This window comes from Gigantopelta aegis, chromosome 6 (assembly GCF_016097555.1).
Source record: "Gigantopelta aegis isolate Gae_Host chromosome 6, Gae_host_genome, whole genome shotgun sequence".
Classification (NCBI taxonomy): Eukaryota; Metazoa; Mollusca; class Gastropoda; order Neomphalida; family Peltospiridae; genus Gigantopelta; species Gigantopelta aegis.
This window is the reverse complement of record NC_054704.1, coordinates 19,098,830-19,120,248: the sequence shown is the minus strand read 5'-3', so window position 1 is coordinate 19,120,248 and position 21,419 is coordinate 19,098,830. Positions and strand designations below refer to the sequence as shown.

The following is a 21,419-nucleotide window of genomic DNA, read 5'->3' as shown; positions in this document are numbered from 1 at the left end:
GCAGAGGGAAAAATACATGCAGTTTTCTGCTGTCTGCCATGTTGCTTGTTTATGGAATACTCTTCAAGAGGGGTGAAAGCCTCCAAAGTATGTGACACAATTAATATGAAATCGATGATCTTTAGTGGTATCATTAAAATAATAATAATAATAATAATAATAATATGACGTCATCACGTTTGCTTTTATATCATAACATGTTATGACGTTGTTAGATTAAGTCCTATCCTTTCACCCCTCTTCAAGAATATTCCATAAAAAGTCAAAATGGCAGCAGATACAAAATTACATGCTTTTTTCCCTATGTGCTCTCAGCGAAGTCGATATAGGTGACATGGTTATCATTTGGTATGTGGAATCTGTGTCATTATAATGGTTATTTCAAGATTTGTGTCTGGACAAACTTTGGAGGAAATCTAACGGCAATTAAAGGTAGGAGAGTAATTTTTTTTAGTTGTTAACAATTTGGTTCGGACAATAACAATATTTGTTAGAATTAGTGTAAGTTTAGGGTTAGGGTTATTTATATAAAAGACCTTGATGTTGTTCTATAAAAGCAACATAATGTTTATATTTCGTAATCCAGTATTACTACGTTTTGCCTTTGAAAAATTAGACATTTTGTCTATTCTGTGTAAAATTTCCTCCACAAGGGTGCTTTTGTTTGTGCTTTTGGTAGAAATATAGTACAAAAGACACAATGAGACATTATGGGACTAAAGGTTCGATTTATTCCGTAGACACTGTTTTTATTCACCGGCCTCGATGGCATTGTGGTTAGGCCATCGGTCTATAGGCTGGTAGGTACTGGGTTCGGATCCCAGTCGAGGCATGGGATTTTTAATCCAGATACTGACTCCAAACCCTGAGTGAGTGCTCCACAAGGCTCAATGGGTACGGTAGGTGTAAGCCACTTGCACCGACCAGTGATCCATAACTGGTTCAACAAAGGCCATGGTTTGTGCTATCCTGCTTTATAAGTATTAACCTTTAGACTACTGGATTAATTTTTGACAAAAATCATGTTGAGTGGGTACAAGTTTATAATTATTACTCACATATATTCATTTAAATGTTTTATAAAGACATAAAATAAAGTTCATATTTGAATCGATAAGTATTATTTTCGTGTATTTTTCTAATTATTATATTATTTTAGATCAGTTATTGTTGATTAAAATTAGGCAAAAAATAGAAAAAGTCGCGTTTACTTACGGGCATTCATGGCCAGCTATCCAGTATTTATGTCCATTATTCCCAATACCAGTGGCTTCCTGACCAGAATTTAAAAAACCCCCCAAAAAACTACGATTCATATCCCAATATACTGTGATTTTCGTTGTTGGTAAAACGATCAAATGTATTATCAAAATAGCTGTTACAATCAGCTATCGATCCCTGAAAATGACCGCGACGTGCCGCCATTGTTGTCAAGCGAAAATACTTGCCGAAAGCCATTTTACAGTGAAAAATCTAATTTTAAAGACACAGGAAGCTAAGTTGTCTTTTGTTTCTTGTTACTAAATTGTTAAATTAGAGGCTTGTTCTCCCTCCCACACTTCAGGACAAAAATGTATGTTTTAAATTTTCCTTACTCTACATAAATAAAGATGATATAAAATATCAATTATACTTCCTACAGGCCTGTACAGATGTAGATAATAAGTAGAGGCTGAGGTTAGGAGCCAGTCTTTTTATCTTTAGGATTTTGTAATCATGATTTCAAACCAACTGTTTCAGGTAGATTGCACCACATACTTACATTAAATACATTTGTTATTATATACTCTTCAAAAGAAGAAACGCAAAACCACATTGTCGTAACATTTGGAGAATTGATTTAATTATTGAATGGTGAGTCCGATAATTACCAAATGTTGCAGGATTGTTCACAATTCACTCTAGTCCATTGTGAGTAAGTGATAGGACACACCACCAAGGTCAAGGTCATCTGGAGTCAATACCGGGTGTGGCCTCCGCGTGTGTTGACAACTGCCTGGCACCGCCTGCCCATTGAAGCAACCAGAGTACGGATGACGTCCCGGGGGATGGTGGCCCACTCGGCATGCAAGGCTGCTGCCAGCTCGGGCAGGGTCTGGGGCTGTGGTTGTCGCTGTCGGTCCAACTCGTCCCATAGATGCTCAATTGGGTTCAAATCCGGTGATATCGATGGCCAAGGAAGGACATTAATGTTGTTGTTCTGTAGGAAAGCCGTTGTGAGACGTGCTGTGTGAGGCCTGGCGTTGTCATGTTGGAACACTGCATTGGCGTTGGCCATAACTGGAACGATGTGTGGCCGGAGGATCTGGTCATTGTAGCCCTGTGCATTCAGGTTGCCCTGCACGTGGACCAGGTCAGTTCTGCCAGTGTGTGAGATGGCTGCCCACACCATGACACTACCCCCGCCGAATCTGTCCACTTCCTGCACGCAGTTTGCCGCATAACGTTCACCACGACGCCTAATCACGCGACATATTCCATCATGACGTCGGAGCAGAAATCGGGACTCGTCACTGAACCACACCTGTCTCCATCGCAGTTGAGGCCATTGTCGATGAATCTGGCACCACTGCAGTCGGAGTCGACGGTGTTGTGGTGTTAAGATGACACCTCGAACTGGACGTCTGGCACGAATTCCTACCTCACGTAGGCGGTTCCGTACGGTCTGGTCGGATATCCTGCTCAAACCTGGTATTGCTGCGGCTGTGGAGGTGGCAGTAGTCAATCGTTCCCGAAGGTGGCGTACCCGGATGTAGCGGTCCTGCCCGGGGGTAGTGACCCGTGGTCGACCGGATCTAGGGAGGTCACGTGTTGATCCATGTTGCTGGTAACGGTCCCACAGTCTGGAGATGGTACTTGGGGACACATGGAATGCCCTGGCAATGGCCGTTCTGGATTCGCCTGCGTCTAGTCGGCCGATGGCATTGTTTCTCTGCGGTTCACTGAGACGTGGCATGTCCTGGATTGTCAACTGTCGGCCAGATACAGAGGCCAGGCAAGCGAACACCCTGCACTTTTATACTGTCGGTGTTCATGTTGCACGTGCAGACAACGCACGTGCAGTGGTAACATGGTTTGGACGTGGCTGCGTTTTTGCGAATATTCACATTTTGGAACTTTATTGTACAGTAGCTGCGTTTTATCGAATGTAACCGTGGGAATGTGTTTGGGACATGCAATGACCTTATATTCACAAAGCATGAACCGGTAGGAAACATAAAATCGGAGTTATAACCCATTTGTACCCTTTTGCGTTTCTTTTTTTGAAGAGTATATATTAGAATAAAACAAAAATAATTACAATATATCAAGTGTTATTTTATTTAATCATTCATGGAGAAAGAAGGAAGTCCCGTGAAAATATATTGCAGGTAAAACAAAACAAAATAATATTTGATGCTTATTCTCAGTGAAAACTATTGTAATTTTTACTTTAAATTGCTAGATGCCAAAAGTGATTAATTATATTATTTTATGGTAACAGTCAAAAATTAAATGACCAATTGTTTCAACCCCTGCCAAAGATGGCAGGCTTTTTGCCAGAAAATAATTTGAGGGTACGTAATAAAAACTAAATATATTCAAAGGCATATATTGAGTGATTATGTGTTTTTTGTATTGGACATGTATTGGTATTGCTCATTGCATTTCATGCACTTTTACAAATTTTAAACAGCAATTCTCTTACTATAATATATCTAAAAATTAAAACAAAATATATCCATTAATTTTTGGGTACATACATGCAATTTTACCCTCCGTACCCTCTTGCAGAAACCCAAAGTAGGTAAACAACTATTTGGTGTAGAATATTTTTAATATGACATACAGAAAGCATTGAAAGTGCAATTTTATTATGCTTTAATAGCGGACATTAGCTTTAAAACTAATTAACCATTACCCCGGTATTCATTCTGGCCACAATACATGTTGTTCTTGCCAAAGTGTTAGCATTTGAAATTTTTATGACAATATACTGAACTGAAGATAAACATTGTTAACTAGCATATCAATTCACACTTTGAAGCTGTTTTGTTATGAGGTTAACAAAGCAACTAGATCAAGAAATGTTAGTATAGAGTCATTATAGGCTGTTGGTGAAAATTAATTTTGTAATTATAGGTAAATAAATGTGAACTATACTGTAAATATTCATATGTGAACAAATTGGAATATCTTTATTTAATACATGTATATCTTAAGTACATACTTGTATTTCATTTTCACATTGTAAATGTACCAAATTGTCATGTATATGTATTACATTTATACTTTTGGTTTACAACTGTCACACTGAAAACATTTGGCCTATAGCTGTATTTAGTCCAATATGGGGCAAAATCTAGACTTAAAATGATTTATGCTCATCTTTTTCGCAATTGATTTATTTTATTTTAGGCATAAATCAGTCTTGTTTATAATAGCAATATGTATGAAAGTTTGAGATGCTGTGTGCATTATGAAAGAAACAATCTTTAAAATTAGTGGCGAGAATGTCAAAAGTTATGTCCCTTGGTATAAAAAATTTACTATTTGATATGTTATATTTTGTGTGTACCAAGCCAAAACAAGGGTGCGAAGATTGACTGTGGTCTACCTTAGGAGATTTGTGGGGTCTATTGGGGGACATGTATTGTTTTACTTTGCAGCTAGTACTCTCAGAATGCTTGTTTAAAAAAAAGTAAGTAACTGTTGTTTCTCGAGTCTTAATTTTATTGTAATACAGTAATCATGTGGTACTAATAATTTAGTTGTTTTACAGAAATTCCAACGCTGTCTTGTTATTGGAGGCTGTGGTTTCTTGGGCCGACACCTTTGTGAAGGTTTGCTGGATAAAGGCTATGATGTTTCTATCTTTGATATTCGGAAAACCTTTGAAAATGACAAAGTCAAATTTTGTGTGGGAAGTTTGTGCAACAAGCAGGTATATTTCACCGTATTGTTTGTTTTATGTATTTTCCTCTCTATCCTTTTGGATATAAACACCAAACAACCAAGACCCCCCCCCCCTGCCAAAAAAAATAAAATAAAAATAAAAATAATGCCTTGATACTTGCCTGAGGTGGATTATTTCCAGTTCCAACCAAACCTTCATGACTGAAATACGAAAGACTGATATTTGTATTTGGCTGTCTCTGGAAATGTGCATGAATATAAAAGAACCTTTGTTGCCAGTTGGTAAGAGTAGATTGTCACATCCTAGGGTTTCCTGTCACATTCTATTAGCCTGGTTTCACAATTACCATTTGTTGGACACAATAGCTGATGATTAAAAATGTGTTGTAGGTTGAATTAAGACATGTGATGTCAGTGATCCCCTGCCCTAAACCCCCCATAAAAACAGAAGAAACATACTATAGTATAAAACGTTTTATTACCCATATGGTTAAAAATATATTGGTACATATCAAAGTGATACATCCTACTAAAATGCCAAGTGGGACATAACACTTTTGACGTCACACAATTACATCATCAATTGGTGCACTACAACCTTAAAGGAACGTCAACCAAACGAGATGAGTGATATAAATTAAGATCGATTATTGGTAATAAATAGAATATTAAACTCGCTCATTTCGTATCATGTTTATGTTCCTTGTGAAATAATTTTCATTGTCACTCGCTAAAGCTCGTGACAGTTGAAAATGATTTCACTCGGGACATAAACTATAATTATAATCAACCAGTATAAGTGGGAGGTACCTGATTGGTACAGGATTGAACACTGTTGATGGACTTGGGTTTTTACCATTCTAACCAATGCCCCACGACTGATATATCAAAAGCTCTGGTATATACTGTCCTCTATATAAGAAAACGTATACTATAGATCCCTTGCTGCTTTTTTGTTTTGTACATGAACAACATAGTGGCTGTTGGTTTTTCATCTTTTTCAACTGTCAAGATAAACACATTGCCGTAGACACCACATAACTAGTTTTTTAAGAAGAGAATTTTTTTCTTTCCTAAGGATATCAGATGTGTGTTGTCTTTATTCAGGACCTGCTTCCTGCCATGGAAGGAGTAGATTGTGTATTCCACTGTGCAACAGCATCACCCTTGAGCAATAACAAGGAGCTTTTCTACAAGGTCAACTACGAAGGCACCAAGACTGTCATTGCTGCTTGCAAGGAGGCTGGAGTAAAGGTAACATTTAACATCAATAAGTCACATGTTACAAACCACAGTTGTGGTATGACCTTCTGATTTAAAGGGACTATCTTGAGTTTGCTGTCATTGTAACATGTTTAGGACATACGAAGCCCTTTTTTGATGACTAAAATTACCTATTAAAGATATTTTCTTGTTGAGAATATTGATCAGTGTCTAAAAAAACAAAGTGTTTGTTGTCCTAATGTAGCCTAATTCAGATTTTACCTTTCAGTGATTTCATACTTAAAGGAGACCGGACACCAAACCATATATACGGCGTAATGAATTGTTTGCCGTCATAAACCACAACACGCAATACCTCGCTCCCCTTATTGACTAAGTTAAGCGTGCCAGTCTTGGTTGGGGTTTTTTTTCCGCCGATCTCCGATGTTTTCCGGAAACTGTCGACAATTGATGAGCTAGACCCGTGATGTCATCGATGAGAGGAAAACTGAAGAAACTACAAAGCAGCATGGATGAACTTGTCCAGCTTGTGCTAATGGCATCATACCGTATTAGTTTGAACCACTTATCAGAGACTTTGTCCCTAATCCTGGAAATGTTGTCTTAGACGAAAATTCGGATGAATCAACTGCCGACGAAGACAAGGAAGCCACACGGTCATAGACTAGCATACAAGCATTTTTTTAAACATAACTTTTTATGACATTTTTAATGTAAATTGAAGCAAATGGACCTAATTAGAAGAAAAGCACACAAAATGTAATAATATTTCATCATAAATCTTGTTCAGCATAGATGTAAATATGACACATCTGTGGATATTCCAGAGGCCGATTTCGCAAATTTGCAAAAAGCGTACCCTCCTCACCAAAGCAAGATATAATAATTTAACAAAAAACTTTGTTCTCTTAATTAGTTACCCTCCAAGTTTTAATGTGTTTGGTTAAACCGTATATTTTTAATTATTAAGAAAATGTGTTACCAGTCTGCCAAAACTGTCCACAGCCGGGTACAGAAACACAGAAATGTTGGAAAATATTATACTGTTGCCACATACTGACAATCATTTTACAACTAATATGTCTTATCGACAATATTATTATGTAGTCTTTGCATTTATTAATATAAAATACAACAGGCCCGTAGGAACTGGGGAGGGGCGGGCCTAGGGGCTTGTTCTCCATCACACACACTAGGATGAAAATGTATGTTTTAAATTTTCACTACTTTGCATAAATAAAGATGATATAAAGATAAAAATCTAGTTTGTATCCCTCACTAGAGACTGTATTCGCCCTCCCCCCTTCCCCCACTTCAAATATCGTTCCTACAGGCCTATACAAATGTAGATAATATGTAGAGGGTGAAGTTAGGAACCAGTTCCTTTTATCTTTAGGATTTTGTAATCATGATTTCAAACCAACTGTTTCAGGTAGTTTGCTCCACATACTGACATAAAACACATTTGTTATATATTGGAATAAAATTACAATATATCCAGTGTTATTTTCTTTAATCATTCATGGAGAAAGAAGGAAGTCCTGATGAAAATATATTACAGGTAAAACAAAATAATATATGAAGCTTATTCCATGTGGTAACTATTGTTAATTTTGCTTTAAATTGCTAGATGCCAAAAGTGATTAAATATATTATTTTATGGTAACATGGTAACAGTCGAAAATTAGACGACCAATTGTTTCAACCTCTGTCAAAGGTACCAGGTTTTCTACCCGGTCCGTCAGTGCCCCCCCCCCCCCCCCCCCCCCCCCCCCACACAAGTCGTTCCCACGGGCCTGTAAAAACTAAATATATTCAAAGAAGTATATTGGGTGGTTATAGGTTTGAAATGTTTTTTTATTGAACATTTTATTTCATGCACTTTTAGAAATTTTAAACAGCAATTATGTTACTATAATCTATCGAAAAAATAAAACATTATATATATATATACTGAACCGCAAAAGAAACGCGACACGTGTGGCTGAGAAAATATGTTTCAATTTATTAATATCAAAGATAAATTTTGAAAAATCTGATAAAGTCAATTTATTGGATGCACTTTGACCACAGTCTCTGGGTCGTTTGCCTATGTTCAGGTAGTGGGGGGGATCCAGCACATCGAGATTGTAGGGCGTGACATGTTCAATACCATGTATGTCCTCCCTGGGTGTTCAAAACGGCCATACACCGTCAGTACATGGAGTGCACGAGGCGGTTCACAAAAGCCATTGGCACCTGTGCCCACGCCCTCAGGAAAGCTGCCTCCAGTTGCACACGAGTTGTCGGCCGTGGGACCACCTGGTTAAGCCGTCTCTGGATTTCATCCCACAGGTGTTCAATCGGGTTCAAATCAGGGCTGAGAGCCGGCCACAGCATGGTTCTGATGTTGTGCTGACGCAGGAAGTCCATGGTGATCCTGGCCGTGTGGGGGCGAGCATTATCCTGCTGGAACACGTGGTTATGGTGACGCGTGAAGAAGGGCACTATGTGAGGTGTTAGAATCTGGTCAACGTAGCGCTGCGCTGTGATGCCATTCCCTCTGCCTGCACCAACATTTTGGAACAAATGGGGCCCAATTCTCTGATTCAGGCCTATAGCACCCCAAACCATGATGCTTTGGCCACCCCACGGGTCTCTCTCCAGGACACATGCGTCTCTGTAGCGTTCACCCCTTCTACGCCACACCCTCACTCTACCATCCGAGTTGGAAACGCAGTACTGGCTCTCGTCAGAGAAGACTATCAACCTCCATTGTTGATGCCGCCAATGTTGGTGCTGTGTAGCCCACTGTAGTCGTGTCTGACGGTGGCGGGCGGTGAGGACAGGTCCTCGAGCGGGACGTCGGCAAAACAGGTTGTTGGCGGCCAGTCGACGTCGTACCGTGTCGTCACTGATGGGTCGCTGTCCAGTGCCAATGGTCGCGCGAGCTGTCATGCTGGCCGTTCTGAAGCGATCATGAAGGTGTTGCCGGTTGATGTAGCGGTCCTGCCTGGGCGTGGTCACCCGGGGGCGCCCGCTGCGGTGACTGTCTGCAGTGCTGTTGGTGTTGATGTACCGCTGCTGTAGACGATGGATGGTGCTGACATGGACATTGTAAGCGTTAGCAACAACCAGGGCACGCTGCCCGGCTTGCAATCGGCCGATAGCTTGTTCTCTCTGCGCTGCTGACAATCGGGTCATACCTGATGCGTGCAAATTACGAATGCCAGGAACGCGGTTCAAGTTGGTTTTTATACCCATAACCTCCATGAGATGCACGTGCATTTCGGTTTTCATGACAATTGTTTGCGACTGCCACCCACGGCCTTCGAGACAGGTGCGTTTTGGCGTGTCGTTTCATGGAAAGTTGAAAGGGTACCTGCAATTTGGGTCTCAGTCATAAACCAGCATGTCTTGTAATATTGACAGTTACATCCCCGAAATAAATTGTTATAATTTACCATATAGAAATGACATTTAAAAATCTCGTGTTTCTTTTGCGGTTCAGTATATATACATTAATTTCTGAGATTTTTTAGTACACCCTCTGGCAGAAACCCAGGGTAGGTATTAAAATAATTATTTGGTGTAGAGTATTTTTAATATGACATACAGAAAGCATTGAAAAGTGCAATTTTATTATGCTTTAATAATCGACATTAGCTTTAAAATTATTTAACCATCATTCCTTCTGGCCAGAGTACATATGTTGTTCCTGCCAAAGTGTTAGTATTTTAATTTTAATGACAATATACTGAACTGACGATAAACATTGTTAACTAACATAATAATTCACGTTTTAAAGGTGTTTTGTTGTGAGGTTAACAAACCAACTAGATCAAGAGATGTTAGTATGGAGTTGTTATGGGCTGTCGGTGAAAATTAATTTGGTAATTATAGGTAAATAAATGTGAAGTTTAAATATTCATATGTGAACAAATTGCAATACCTTTATTTAATGTATATCTTAAGTACATACTTGTTTTAATTTTCACATTGTAAATGTACCATAACCTGCTGTATTTTGTTGGTGTAAAGCCCATTCGACGACAATAATGCGTCAATTTTTTGGAAATCGAAACCATGATGTTGGCCGCTTCTTGGGATGCATTGCTGTTACTGTTGCAGTTAAACACTGCGCAGTTAACCATCATATAATTACGTCGACAGTATATAATAACACTAATTATCTTGTAAATTAAATTTCCGATAAACCTGGAGACAAAACAAAAAAAAGACGACTAAAAGGCATAACCAAAGAATCAACACGTGTACTGGTATTGCTTGGTAACTCTCACTGATGACGTATTGCCTCGCTTTCATTCAGATCTATGCATAATCCCACCCACTTCTGTTTTTACCCCAAACCTAAGACGCGCAGCTGACCGGTGCCTCGCAGCAAGCCGGGCGTTAGAGTAATGCGGTCTTTGGCGCTAACTTAATCCATTACACACTACATGTCTTTTGGTGTCCGGTCTCCTTTAAACAAAAACAAAATATTATGAATTAAAATAAAAAACATGACTACTTCACACATTAGCACACTGCAAACACACTGGATATACAGACATTGGTATTCTAAATATAGTAGATAACTAGTTTAACAATGACTTCAAACTCAGCATAGTCCCTTTAAGTGAACTAGTCCCATTATTTTTAATGTTAAAGCCCTTCACATATGCACCATTATTTTCACTGTTCTTGTATTGATACTTGTATGTGTAGGTGTATGCTATGTTTGAATAAAACACAATTGATCTTTGAAGTGTATATGGAATTGTTTTTGCCTAATCAGATGTAGAGAATAGAAAGTTAAAAAGTTTGTTTTGTTTAACGACACCACTAGAACACATTGATTTAATAATCATCAGCTGTTGGATGTCAATCGTTTGATAATTTTTTCATTATTAGTAAAGGATCTTTTATATGCACCAGCCCACAGACAGGATAGCTCATACCACGACCTTTGATATACCAGTCATGGTGCACTGGCTAGAACGAGAAATAGCCGAATGTGCTCTCCGACAGGGTGTAGAGAATGAAGTATGGTTCTGGACTATGTAATAGCTTATTGTCATGCAGTAATCCCCTGGTAATATGAATGACTGTTCTCATCATATTTTGATATTCAAAGACTGCATTACGTAGTCCCTCTGTTTATATTGAAGAAGCTTGTTGTGACCAGCAGTGCAAGTGTAGTGTATGAGGGAAAAGATATTCAGAATGGTACCGAAGATTTACCATATGCAGGGAAACCAATGGATTATTACACAGAAACAAAGATTTTGCAGGAAAAGGTAAGTTGACACTTAATAACCAAAATGTTGGTTTTATAGTAGTATCTATTACAAAACCCAGTATTTGCATCTGGGTAAGATTGTTTAGTGATCGTATTTAGTACAGTGATTAATCAAGGTTGTTTAGTGATCTTATTTAGTACAGTGATTAATCAAGGTTGTTTAGTGATCGTATTTAGTACAGTGATTAATCAAGGTTGTTTAGTGATCGTATTTAGTACAGTGATTAATCAAGGTTGTTTAGTGATCTTATTTAGTACAGTGATTAATCAAGATTGTTTAGTGATCTTATTTAGTACAGTGATTAATCAAGGTTGTTTAGTGATCTTATTTAGTACAGTGATTAATCAAGGTTGTTTAGTGATCTTATTTAGTACAGTGATTAATCAAGGTTGGTTAGTGATCGTATTTAGTACAGTGATTAATCAAGATTGGTTAGTGATCGTATTTAGTACAGTGATTAATCAAGGTTGTTTAGTGATCTTATTTAGTACAGTGATTAATAATCAAATAATTAATTTGATAACATGTTTAAGGCAGTTTAAATACTTCACCCTCTGTAAAGTGCTTACAGTTCCTAGCTTGAAATATTCTATGCACATCTGTGTGCACATTAAGACATCCCTTTGTTTACGAAGGCTGTAGAAAGGTTTTTGGCACCAGTATTGGTGCACACTATAAAAGTGGCAGTCCTCTGACAAACAGTGATGAAACCATATATTGTGTTGGAGATCAACTACCCTCTGTAGACAAAGCACCTAACAGTGAGTAATGACTACCAAATCTATTGTAACTTCTTTTGAATCAGTCTTGTGCAGAAGTATGGTGTACATAATTGCAGATATGTTAAAATGTCAGTTATATACATTTAAAAAATGTTGTCTTATTTTGGTATATTTCTGATGAGTTGATTAATGCATATTGTAAATTTTTTGGGGAAAGAAAGGACCTTTGTTTTGAGGGCAGAGTACCTTTACATTTTTTAATGATTTTATATTTATAAATAACATGATCAATGGCAGTTGAATGTAATTGTTAGGGTTTTTAATTTTTTTTTATGGCTTTTGTTTTGCCTTTACAAAGTAAAAAGGCGAGATATAATTACTTTTCTGACAGCGGTGACAGCTTTAACTTTTATGTTAAAGTTTAATGTTTATACCGGTATAAGTGCTAGATATCAATGAAACTTGGTACCTATAGATGTTCATTACAGTGGATCAAAATATTTTATGGTAGGTAAGTCTTAATTCCGTGGAATGTTTGGTTTTTCTTTTTCTTTTTTGGCATGCTTCAAAATAGTGCTTAATTAATTTGTACATTTCTTTTTTTTTCTTCTAATACATGTTTTTGATTTCTTACTGCTAATATGTATACATTATGTGCTGAGGATTCTTTTGCAAATGATTATATTGGTTTAATTTGAACAGATCATTTGATATAATGGTGGCTGGTTTTATTTTACTTCCTAAGTTTGTTTACTTTGAAGACCTAAAATTAATCTGAATAACCCAATATCTACTATGCGTGTACCTATAAAATACTCTGGCATGTACGATTTTGTTTAAGTTACTCATTATTGTTTATTATTGTAGTAAATGTTATTAAATATTTTAATATATAAATGTTGCTACTGATTTGATCTAAGTGTGATATTGTATGCATTAAAAAGTAAAACGGTCAATCCCAGCTTCATATCAACATTGGAGTAAATTTACAACAATTGTTCAGGTTATCAGCAGGTTACCACATGAAACTAATTCTTTAGTGAACATCTGTACCAAACATCTATACCAAGTTGTGGTCATTCATTCCTAAATTTTGTAAGTGGTAGGGGCAACACATAGCTCAGTGATAAAGCACTCGCCTGATGCATGATCAGTCTAGAATCAATCTCCATCAGTAGGCTCATTAGGCTATTTGTCATTCCAGCCAGTACTCCACAACTGGTATAACAAAGACTGAGATGGTGAATATAAAAGATCCTTTGCTGCTAATCAATAAAGAGTAACCCATGGAGCAGCAACTGCAAGTTTACTCTCTTATGTGTGGTCCTTAACCATATATTTGAAAGAAAGAAAGAAATGTTTTATTTAACGACGCACTCAACACATTTTATTTACGGTTATATGGCATCAGACATATGGTTAAGGACCACACAGATTTTGAGAGGAAACCCGCTGTCGCCACTACATGGGCTACTCTTTCCGATTAGCAGCAAGGGATCTTTTATTTGTGCTTCCCACAGGTAGGATAGCACAAACCATGGCTTTTGTTGAACCAGTTATGGATCACTGGTCGGTGTAAGTGGTTTACACCTAACCCATTGAGCCTTGCAGAGTACTCACTCAGGGTTTGGAGTCGGTATCTGGATTAAAAATCCCATGCCTCGACTGGGATCTGAACCCAGTACCTACCAGCCTGTAGACCGATGGCCTAACCACGACGCCACCGAGGCCAGTCCCATATATTTGATGTCATATAACCATAAATAAAACATTTCTTTGTTGGCAATTGGTTTTTCATATCACTGATATTCATCACCATATATTGGTGTATTTATCAAGAGATTTAATAGGAATAGACTGTACTTATTCAGGGCATTCATGTTCATCGAAAGTAGGAGGCCATCTCAGAATAGTAGGCGGCTACAGACATCACTGTGAATAAAATTAAAGGGAGATATTTATTGCTTACTTATTGTAGATTATGGGGAGCCATTTAAGATATTACCATGTTGATACCATATAAATTTGCATGCTAAGGGGAGCTAAAAATTACTCTCCTTGAACTTGACTCGGGAGAGTGACGGTGAGTGAGAGTGACAGCTCCCCTTAAAGGTAGGGTCAACTCAAACATGAGCCTTATGTGTTGGAAAGATCATTCCCGGACCACCAACACATACCGACACGTTAACAAATGAAAAATGCGTAATTTTAGAGTTTATAAAAAAAAGTTTATTCCTGCTAACAGGGGGCAGCCATTTTGTTTCGCTTTTGTGACGTCTGGTGGTATAGCTTGGGGCGAAGTGACGTCAGCTCTGTCCATCTCCTCTGCACAGTGTAAACAAAAGCTCTAATTTACAACAAGGTGCTTCGCTTTCATCAACCTGACTTGTAAAACAACATAAATGACTTGATAGTATAATAAATTATTTAACTAAATATATTTCAATTTGCATCAATAGAACGAAATGGAGTTATAGTATTTTTCTTTTTTTTTAAATCCAGAGAAATTTTTTATATTACTAGGCCTATTGGTAGGGTACATTAAAACAAAAACGACCACTCACGATACCCAAGTGATACTTTTCTTTTCTTTGGGAGGACATAATTGGTCAGTTTTGTGATTTTATATGGGAAAGTCTTCTTAATAAAGGGTTTTACAGAATTACTTACAGTAATAAAGCAGGACAGCTGATAATGTCCATTACGATTTGAGGGGTATCCGTGCAGTTATCAAACAATACTCTGTGATCTTAATAAAAGAGGCACGTCTTTTTAGTGTGTCTAGACACAATGTCTGGGGACCGCCTAAATATACACCTGCCAATCAGGAACCACAGATACAGGCCACAGAAAGAAAAGACCAATTAACCAAGAAAACACTCCGATTATTATTTCAGTACATGGGTTAATTTATATACAAAACATAATACAGTTATTTCAACACTGACAATGGTGGTTTATTTTGTATTGAAAAATAATATATAATTGTTGTTGGCTTACTGGGATGGCTATTATTACAGAACATTGCGATGCATCCGCAAAAATCAGGTATGTTTTGTTTCTTCAGTTCGAAGACTAATTCCCGACGTGACACATTAGGTATTACGTAACCACCAGCTTGCCAGAGGGCGTATATTCACTGGGATGGTACAAAATGGCTTTGCTCGTTATATATAATAGCCGTCACATTTAACCATTTTATTAATTAACTATACGATTATACTTGTTAACATTAAGCAATAATGTGCATTATATATCGTTGAATATGCATACCAGGCCAAATGCCTTAATTGTCCCCTCATTTAAAGGGCAAAGTCCATTGCTATATCTTCTGAATGCAGTGACATATATACTGGTAACAGGGTGTTCATTACCTTTGAAAATACGAAAAGAAAAAGTAGGCAGCTATATCTGCTGAATGTAGTGATGTGTATAATAGTAAGCTTGAAAAATAAGTGACGGTGGTAGCAACAGGAGTCACAGAAAATCCTTGCCTGCCACTTACTAAAGAACATTCTGCTTAATACAATGGCTGTATGTCAGTTCTTAAGTGTTCTCAGTTGGTTTGTAGTCAAGTGTATTTTGTTTTAGCAGAAGCAGAAGTGTATATACATTGTAGTTTATCAGAAATACTAATAGATGAATGTTGTAAAGTGGCTTGTTTGTCAAACATTTCGTTAATCTGTGTAACAGTGGAAAAGTATTAGATGTATTTTATAATGGTCCTTCTTTGATTAATGTTACATTAGTTACCTTGAAGGTACTTGTTTGACAGCTGATATTTAGGATCATTTCTATATGATTCATAAAATCCAGTGATGTCATACGGAAGTTTTGTTATAGGGAGCGTAAACACAAAAATCCTGTTTACAGTTCACCCATATGTGGCATGTATATACTACAAATGCTTTCACAAGCAAGGAACACATATATGCTAGGAGGGAGGGTGTTAATCATGGCTCACCCTGTCCATTGCCAATTGCTAATTTTTATACTAAGTGGCTACAACATTTAGTCTTTGGCTAATAAAAAATTTCTTAAATTAACCACATTTTAACAATTTTCAAGGAAATATTAAAAAATATATGCAAATTGGCTAAACCAAAAAAAATTCTATTGTGAGTCCTAGCTGGATAATGCCAGCATTTGCATTTAAATCAAACAAAAATGTTGATAAAAGTTTTACTTGGAAAATTTGATATTTTTTTTTAATGTACACACTTTTAAGAGAGGGGAGTGAAGGTTAAAAAAAAAGAAGAAAAAAAAGAAGTGTGGTCCGTACACTTAAATGGAAATGTTTGATATCTGCTAACTGCCCTTATAATGGGTGAAAATGTTTCAATTAAAATATTAGTTTTAAATGCTTGAGTCATTTTATGACTTGATTTGTCTTATCTGGCAACCAGGTTTATCATCTTCAGGATTGTAACTATTATCCTGTTCAATTATTTAGACCCAAAGTTTTTTGCAAATGTTATGTTTATTTCCTATTGGATATTTGTTTTCTTTGCATTTACATGAAAACAAACCCAAACCCCGACAGGTTTTATATACAAATCATCATATAAAATGCACAACGTTGACTTAATTCCACTTTTTAAAAATCTCTGTGTCGTTTGAATGCACGTTATTTCTTCTATAAATAACTAAGGTCATTTGCATATCAAAACATTGGGATCTGAGGCTACGTGAAGGCCATTATAGCTTGTTTCACTAAATCAAGGTTATTATTGTTTTGCAGTGTGTAACAGCATTGTCTAATCTTTCCGTTAAACATGTAAACAAACAGAACATGTAACCCTTTCTTGTAGGTGCATTATATTTAATAAATTTAACTAATGTAAACACAACTGACATGTAGCACAGTAATAAACACAAATCACCTCACACACCGCAGGAATGTGCTTTCCAAATTTATAAATAAATTTAATGCAGGGCCGGAGGGGGTGGGGGTGGGGGGTGGTAGGGATAAAATGTCAAAGGCCACCAACATCAAATAATAATAAAAATGTTATTTAATTTGCCTCTAAATTGGGAACTCATACGTATATATATATATATATATATATATATAGTATTTAGGGTGGTGCTAGGGGCTAGGGTTTGGGGGTGGGGTGTTACATTTGTAATGCGAAAAACCAAAGGGCTATTGTTCGGACTCGTATGGGTTCAACCACTTTTTCATCCCGCAGACACAGCCCTGAATGTTCAAAATACGATAGCATTGCTTGGTCAATAACATCATTATTTCGATCTATGACTGTACGTGCTATTGTAGCAATGTGTAAACCACGTAAAATACAAGTTAGGTAGGGTATATAAATTCATTGAAAATGTAGTAGTCGACATTCTTGTTATTGTTATTTGAGGAAAAATATGGGTAAATCGAAAAACACTTCAGTTGATATAAAATTGTGTATTAAGAACGTTTTCGATTATTTTGAAGATGAATATCAGCACGGTAGACCTAGGTATGCTTCTTATCGAATTGTCGATCGAGTTGCCGCTGCACTTAAAGTTTCGGTTTCAACAGTAAAAAGAACTGAAAAATCTAAGCTCTACGAATCCAAGCACAGAAATCACTGTTAAAAAACGCGACCGAAAACTCATCGATTTATTTGATAAAGATGTTATTAGACGACGAGTATACAGATTTTATAGAGAGGGCGAATTACCTACATTACATAAGATTAACGTGGCTTTAAGGGAGGAATGTGGAATCAACATATCCATATTAACTTTACGAAGAACACTCCATGACCTCGATTTTAAATACCAACATATGTCTACAACTGGAAAAGTGATTTTTGAGGACGCCAATATATCACACAGGAGATTGTCCTATCTCCATGAAATATCCAATTTACGAGAACAGGGGTATTTAATAGTGTATCAAGATGAGACCTGGGTAATTTCAACCACACAACATCCCACCACTGGACAGATATCCACCCGGGCACAAGTACCGCCAATCACCTGCTGAAATCAGATGCTGCTGATCGAGTTCCTAAACTCTGTTCGGTGACTGGGAAGGGAAAAAGACTTATTATTTGTCATGCTGGCTGTGATAAATATGGATTGATAGATGGCTGTGAATTGATCTTTGAGGCTAAAAAAACAGACGGAGACTATCATGGTGAGATGAATCATGACAATTTCATCAAATGGTTTGAAGAACAACTTATGCCTTCTCTACCAGAACCTTCTATTATCGTCATGGATAACGCAAGCTACCACAACAAATTAACTGAGATTACACGATGTCCTGCACTAAACGCTAAAAAGGAAGAAATTCAGTCGTGGCTACGAAACAAAAATATACCTTTTGAGAGTAACATGACAAAGCCAGTTCTTTATGAACTTGTGAAAAGTAACAAATGTGCAAAACAATTTGTTACTGATGGTATTGCTGAACGCCATGGGCACTTGTGTCTAAGACTGCCGCCAAGACATTCTGAACTCAATCCGATAGAATTGATCTGGAGTCAAGTCAAAGGGCACATAGCTCGTCATAATGATGGTAAAATGACCACGGTGCGGAGAGAACTTGCACATGCATTGAACTCTGTCACACCTACACACTTCTCTGACGCAGTTAAACATGTAATAAAGATCGAAGAAGATTTTAGAAAACAAAATAGTTTTATAAGAAATAAAATACCCCCTGTGATAGTCCCCCCTTAACGAAGATAGTGATGAAGAAATGAGTTCGTCGACTGATTAAGTTATTTCTCCATACCCATCAGGAGTATTACTTAATGTATGCATGAACTCTTTAACACCAAAAACAATTTATTTCCATATCATTCACTATCAAACAACCTAACAACCTATAAACTAATCGACTAGAAATGCATATAGACTACACATACATACGAGAGAAATGTTTATTTAACGACACACTCAATGCATTTGATATACGTTTATGTGGCGTCAGACAAAACGGTTAAGGAGCATTATGACAGTGAGAAAGAAACTCGCTACCGCCACATGGGCCACTGTTTCCAATAAGCAATTTTGATAAGCAATAAGGGACGTTTTATATGCACCATCCCATAGACAGGATAGCACATACCACAGCCTTTATACATCAGTTGTGGTGCACAGGCTGGAACTAGACACAACCCAATGGGTCCACCATGTGGGATCGATCAGTCGACCTACCATGAGCGAACGCTTTACCTCTGAGCTACGTCCCGCTCCATATACAAAAGAAGCCTTAAGTGGGGTTGGGGTTGTGCAGAGGGTCACACCTCCACCAATCGCATGCATACCATATTCTTCTCTCTCTCTCCCTATAACCATATAACCATAGATTAAAATATGTTGAGTGCGTCGTTACATAAATGACGTCTCTCTCTCTCTCTCTCTCTCTCTCTCTCTCTCTCTCTCTCTCTCTGTCTGTCTGTTTCTCCCTTCAGCGCGCGCGCTTGTGTATTCCACAATATAATTATAATATTTGATACATATTTTTTTTTCAAACTGAGGTTTTGTCACTTGAACAAAACCTGAATCCACCACGCCTGCTTCATGTTTACAGATATTTTCTTAAATATAGGTCATACTACGATTTGTGCAGATAGGACGATAGAACCGAACATTAGTTTGCAACGCACTATAGAATGATGCTTTTGATATGCAAATGACCTTAGTTATTTATAGGAGAAATAACATGCATTCAAATGACACAGAGATTTTTAAAAAGTGGAATTAAGTCAACTTCGTGCATTTTATATGATGATTTGTATATAACACTTGTCGGGGTTTGGGTTTGTTTTCATGTAAATGCAAAGAAAACAAATATCGAATAGGAAATAAAAGTAACATTTGCAAAAAGCTTTGGGTCTAAATAATTGAACAGAATAATAGCATGTGGTCTTGTGTGATCAAGCCACAGTTACACAGCCCATATAGTTTTGTTTATTATTTAATTTAAAACTTGATTAGCATCTGCTATGTTACATTTTACTATTTTTAGAATTATGTCGTGATATCTCAAACTTCCATAAGGGGCATTCTCATTATTTTCACAATTAAATTATATTCAATTGAAAAAATAGTTTTTAGCTCAATACCAGTTTGTCCATCTGTTTGTTGTCTGTCATTCATCCGTCCGTCAACTTTTCCACTGAAGTGTAACTTTTCCAACAATTTTCATTGGATTGTTCTGAAACTTGGTACAATGATCCTCAGGAGCACTCTCAGCAAAGTCCTATAGAGGTATTTTGGAAATTTTGAAAATTTTAACTTTTATTAAATTTTAAAAATAATTAAATTCCAAACTATAAAGTCGGTCTTCTAGAGTTTTGATTGGATAATTATGTTGATAAATTTCATTGAACAAGTAATCATTCCTTAAATTAAATACAGTGAAACCTTTCAAAACCGGACTCTCTGTAAACTGGAATTCCTTCAAAACCGGACTCTTTGTAAACCGGAATTCCTTCAAAACCAGACATTTGTCATGGTCCTTTTTTAAAATTCAGTACAGAACATAATCTCTCTAAACCAGATACCTCTTAACACTGGTCATTTTACTTGGTGTCGAGTTGTCCGGTTTAGAGGGGTTTCACTGTACATTCAACTGTAGACACACAAGAATTGACTGTATAAAATGAATTCAAGGAAGACAAATAAGACATATGTTGTCCAAGCTGTTGTCAGTGGACAAGACTTTGAGATTGTGTTGGTAAAAATCCAGGTTAAACATATACTAGTCCACTGTGTGTGTGCGTGTGTGTGTGTGTGTGTGTGTGTGTGGGTGTGTGGGTGTGGGTGTGGGTGTGTGTGGGTGTGGGTGTGTGTTGTCAGTGAAAGAGGAAAGTGTTACATTGAATTTTATAACTCAATATGTACTGTGGGTTTTTGTTGTTGTTGTTTTTACAATTTTGGATTCATGCATCCATTTACCTTTGTACTTCAAATACCTTGATCATTGCCTCCATTATTCATATTACATAATAATTTTCAGACAAATTAAGGAAGTATAAAGGCACATGAACTCCAAACTAAATTATTTATTATTATGTTTTTTTAATTTGATTAAAATCCACTTTCTGTTATGTTTGTAGCAACCTAACACACTAGTGTCATTTATAAATTTATATGAATCTCAAGTACTTCGCCACTCAGAAAAGAAAAAAAGAAGAATGTCTCCATTAAGTTCAGTGAACAAACAAGTAGAACAATGTACTGTTAACAAAGTGTCTAGAATGCTTTTGTTTTTGTGGTAAACATTTACCTCCCTGACAACACCCGGGTTCACACAGGTAATCCATTTATTTCTGACAACTTG

At 37.0% G+C, this 21,419-nt stretch overlaps 1 protein-coding gene across 1 annotated transcript in view; it reads left to right on the top strand.

Annotated features, from left to right (window-relative positions):
* The window catches only part of LOC121376237 (sterol-4-alpha-carboxylate 3-dehydrogenase, decarboxylating-like), a 43,639-nt gene that overhangs the window by 561 nt on the left and 21,659 nt on the right, over positions 1-21,419 (top strand). The window contains exons 2-4 of the mRNA XM_041504054.1: positions 4,763-4,924; positions 6,004-6,150; positions 11,271-11,399. Of these exons, the coding sequence (XP_041359988.1) occupies positions 4,763-4,924; positions 6,004-6,150; positions 11,271-11,399 (438 nt within the window). The remainder of the gene's footprint in view (positions 1-4,762; positions 4,925-6,003; positions 6,151-11,270; positions 11,400-21,419) is intronic.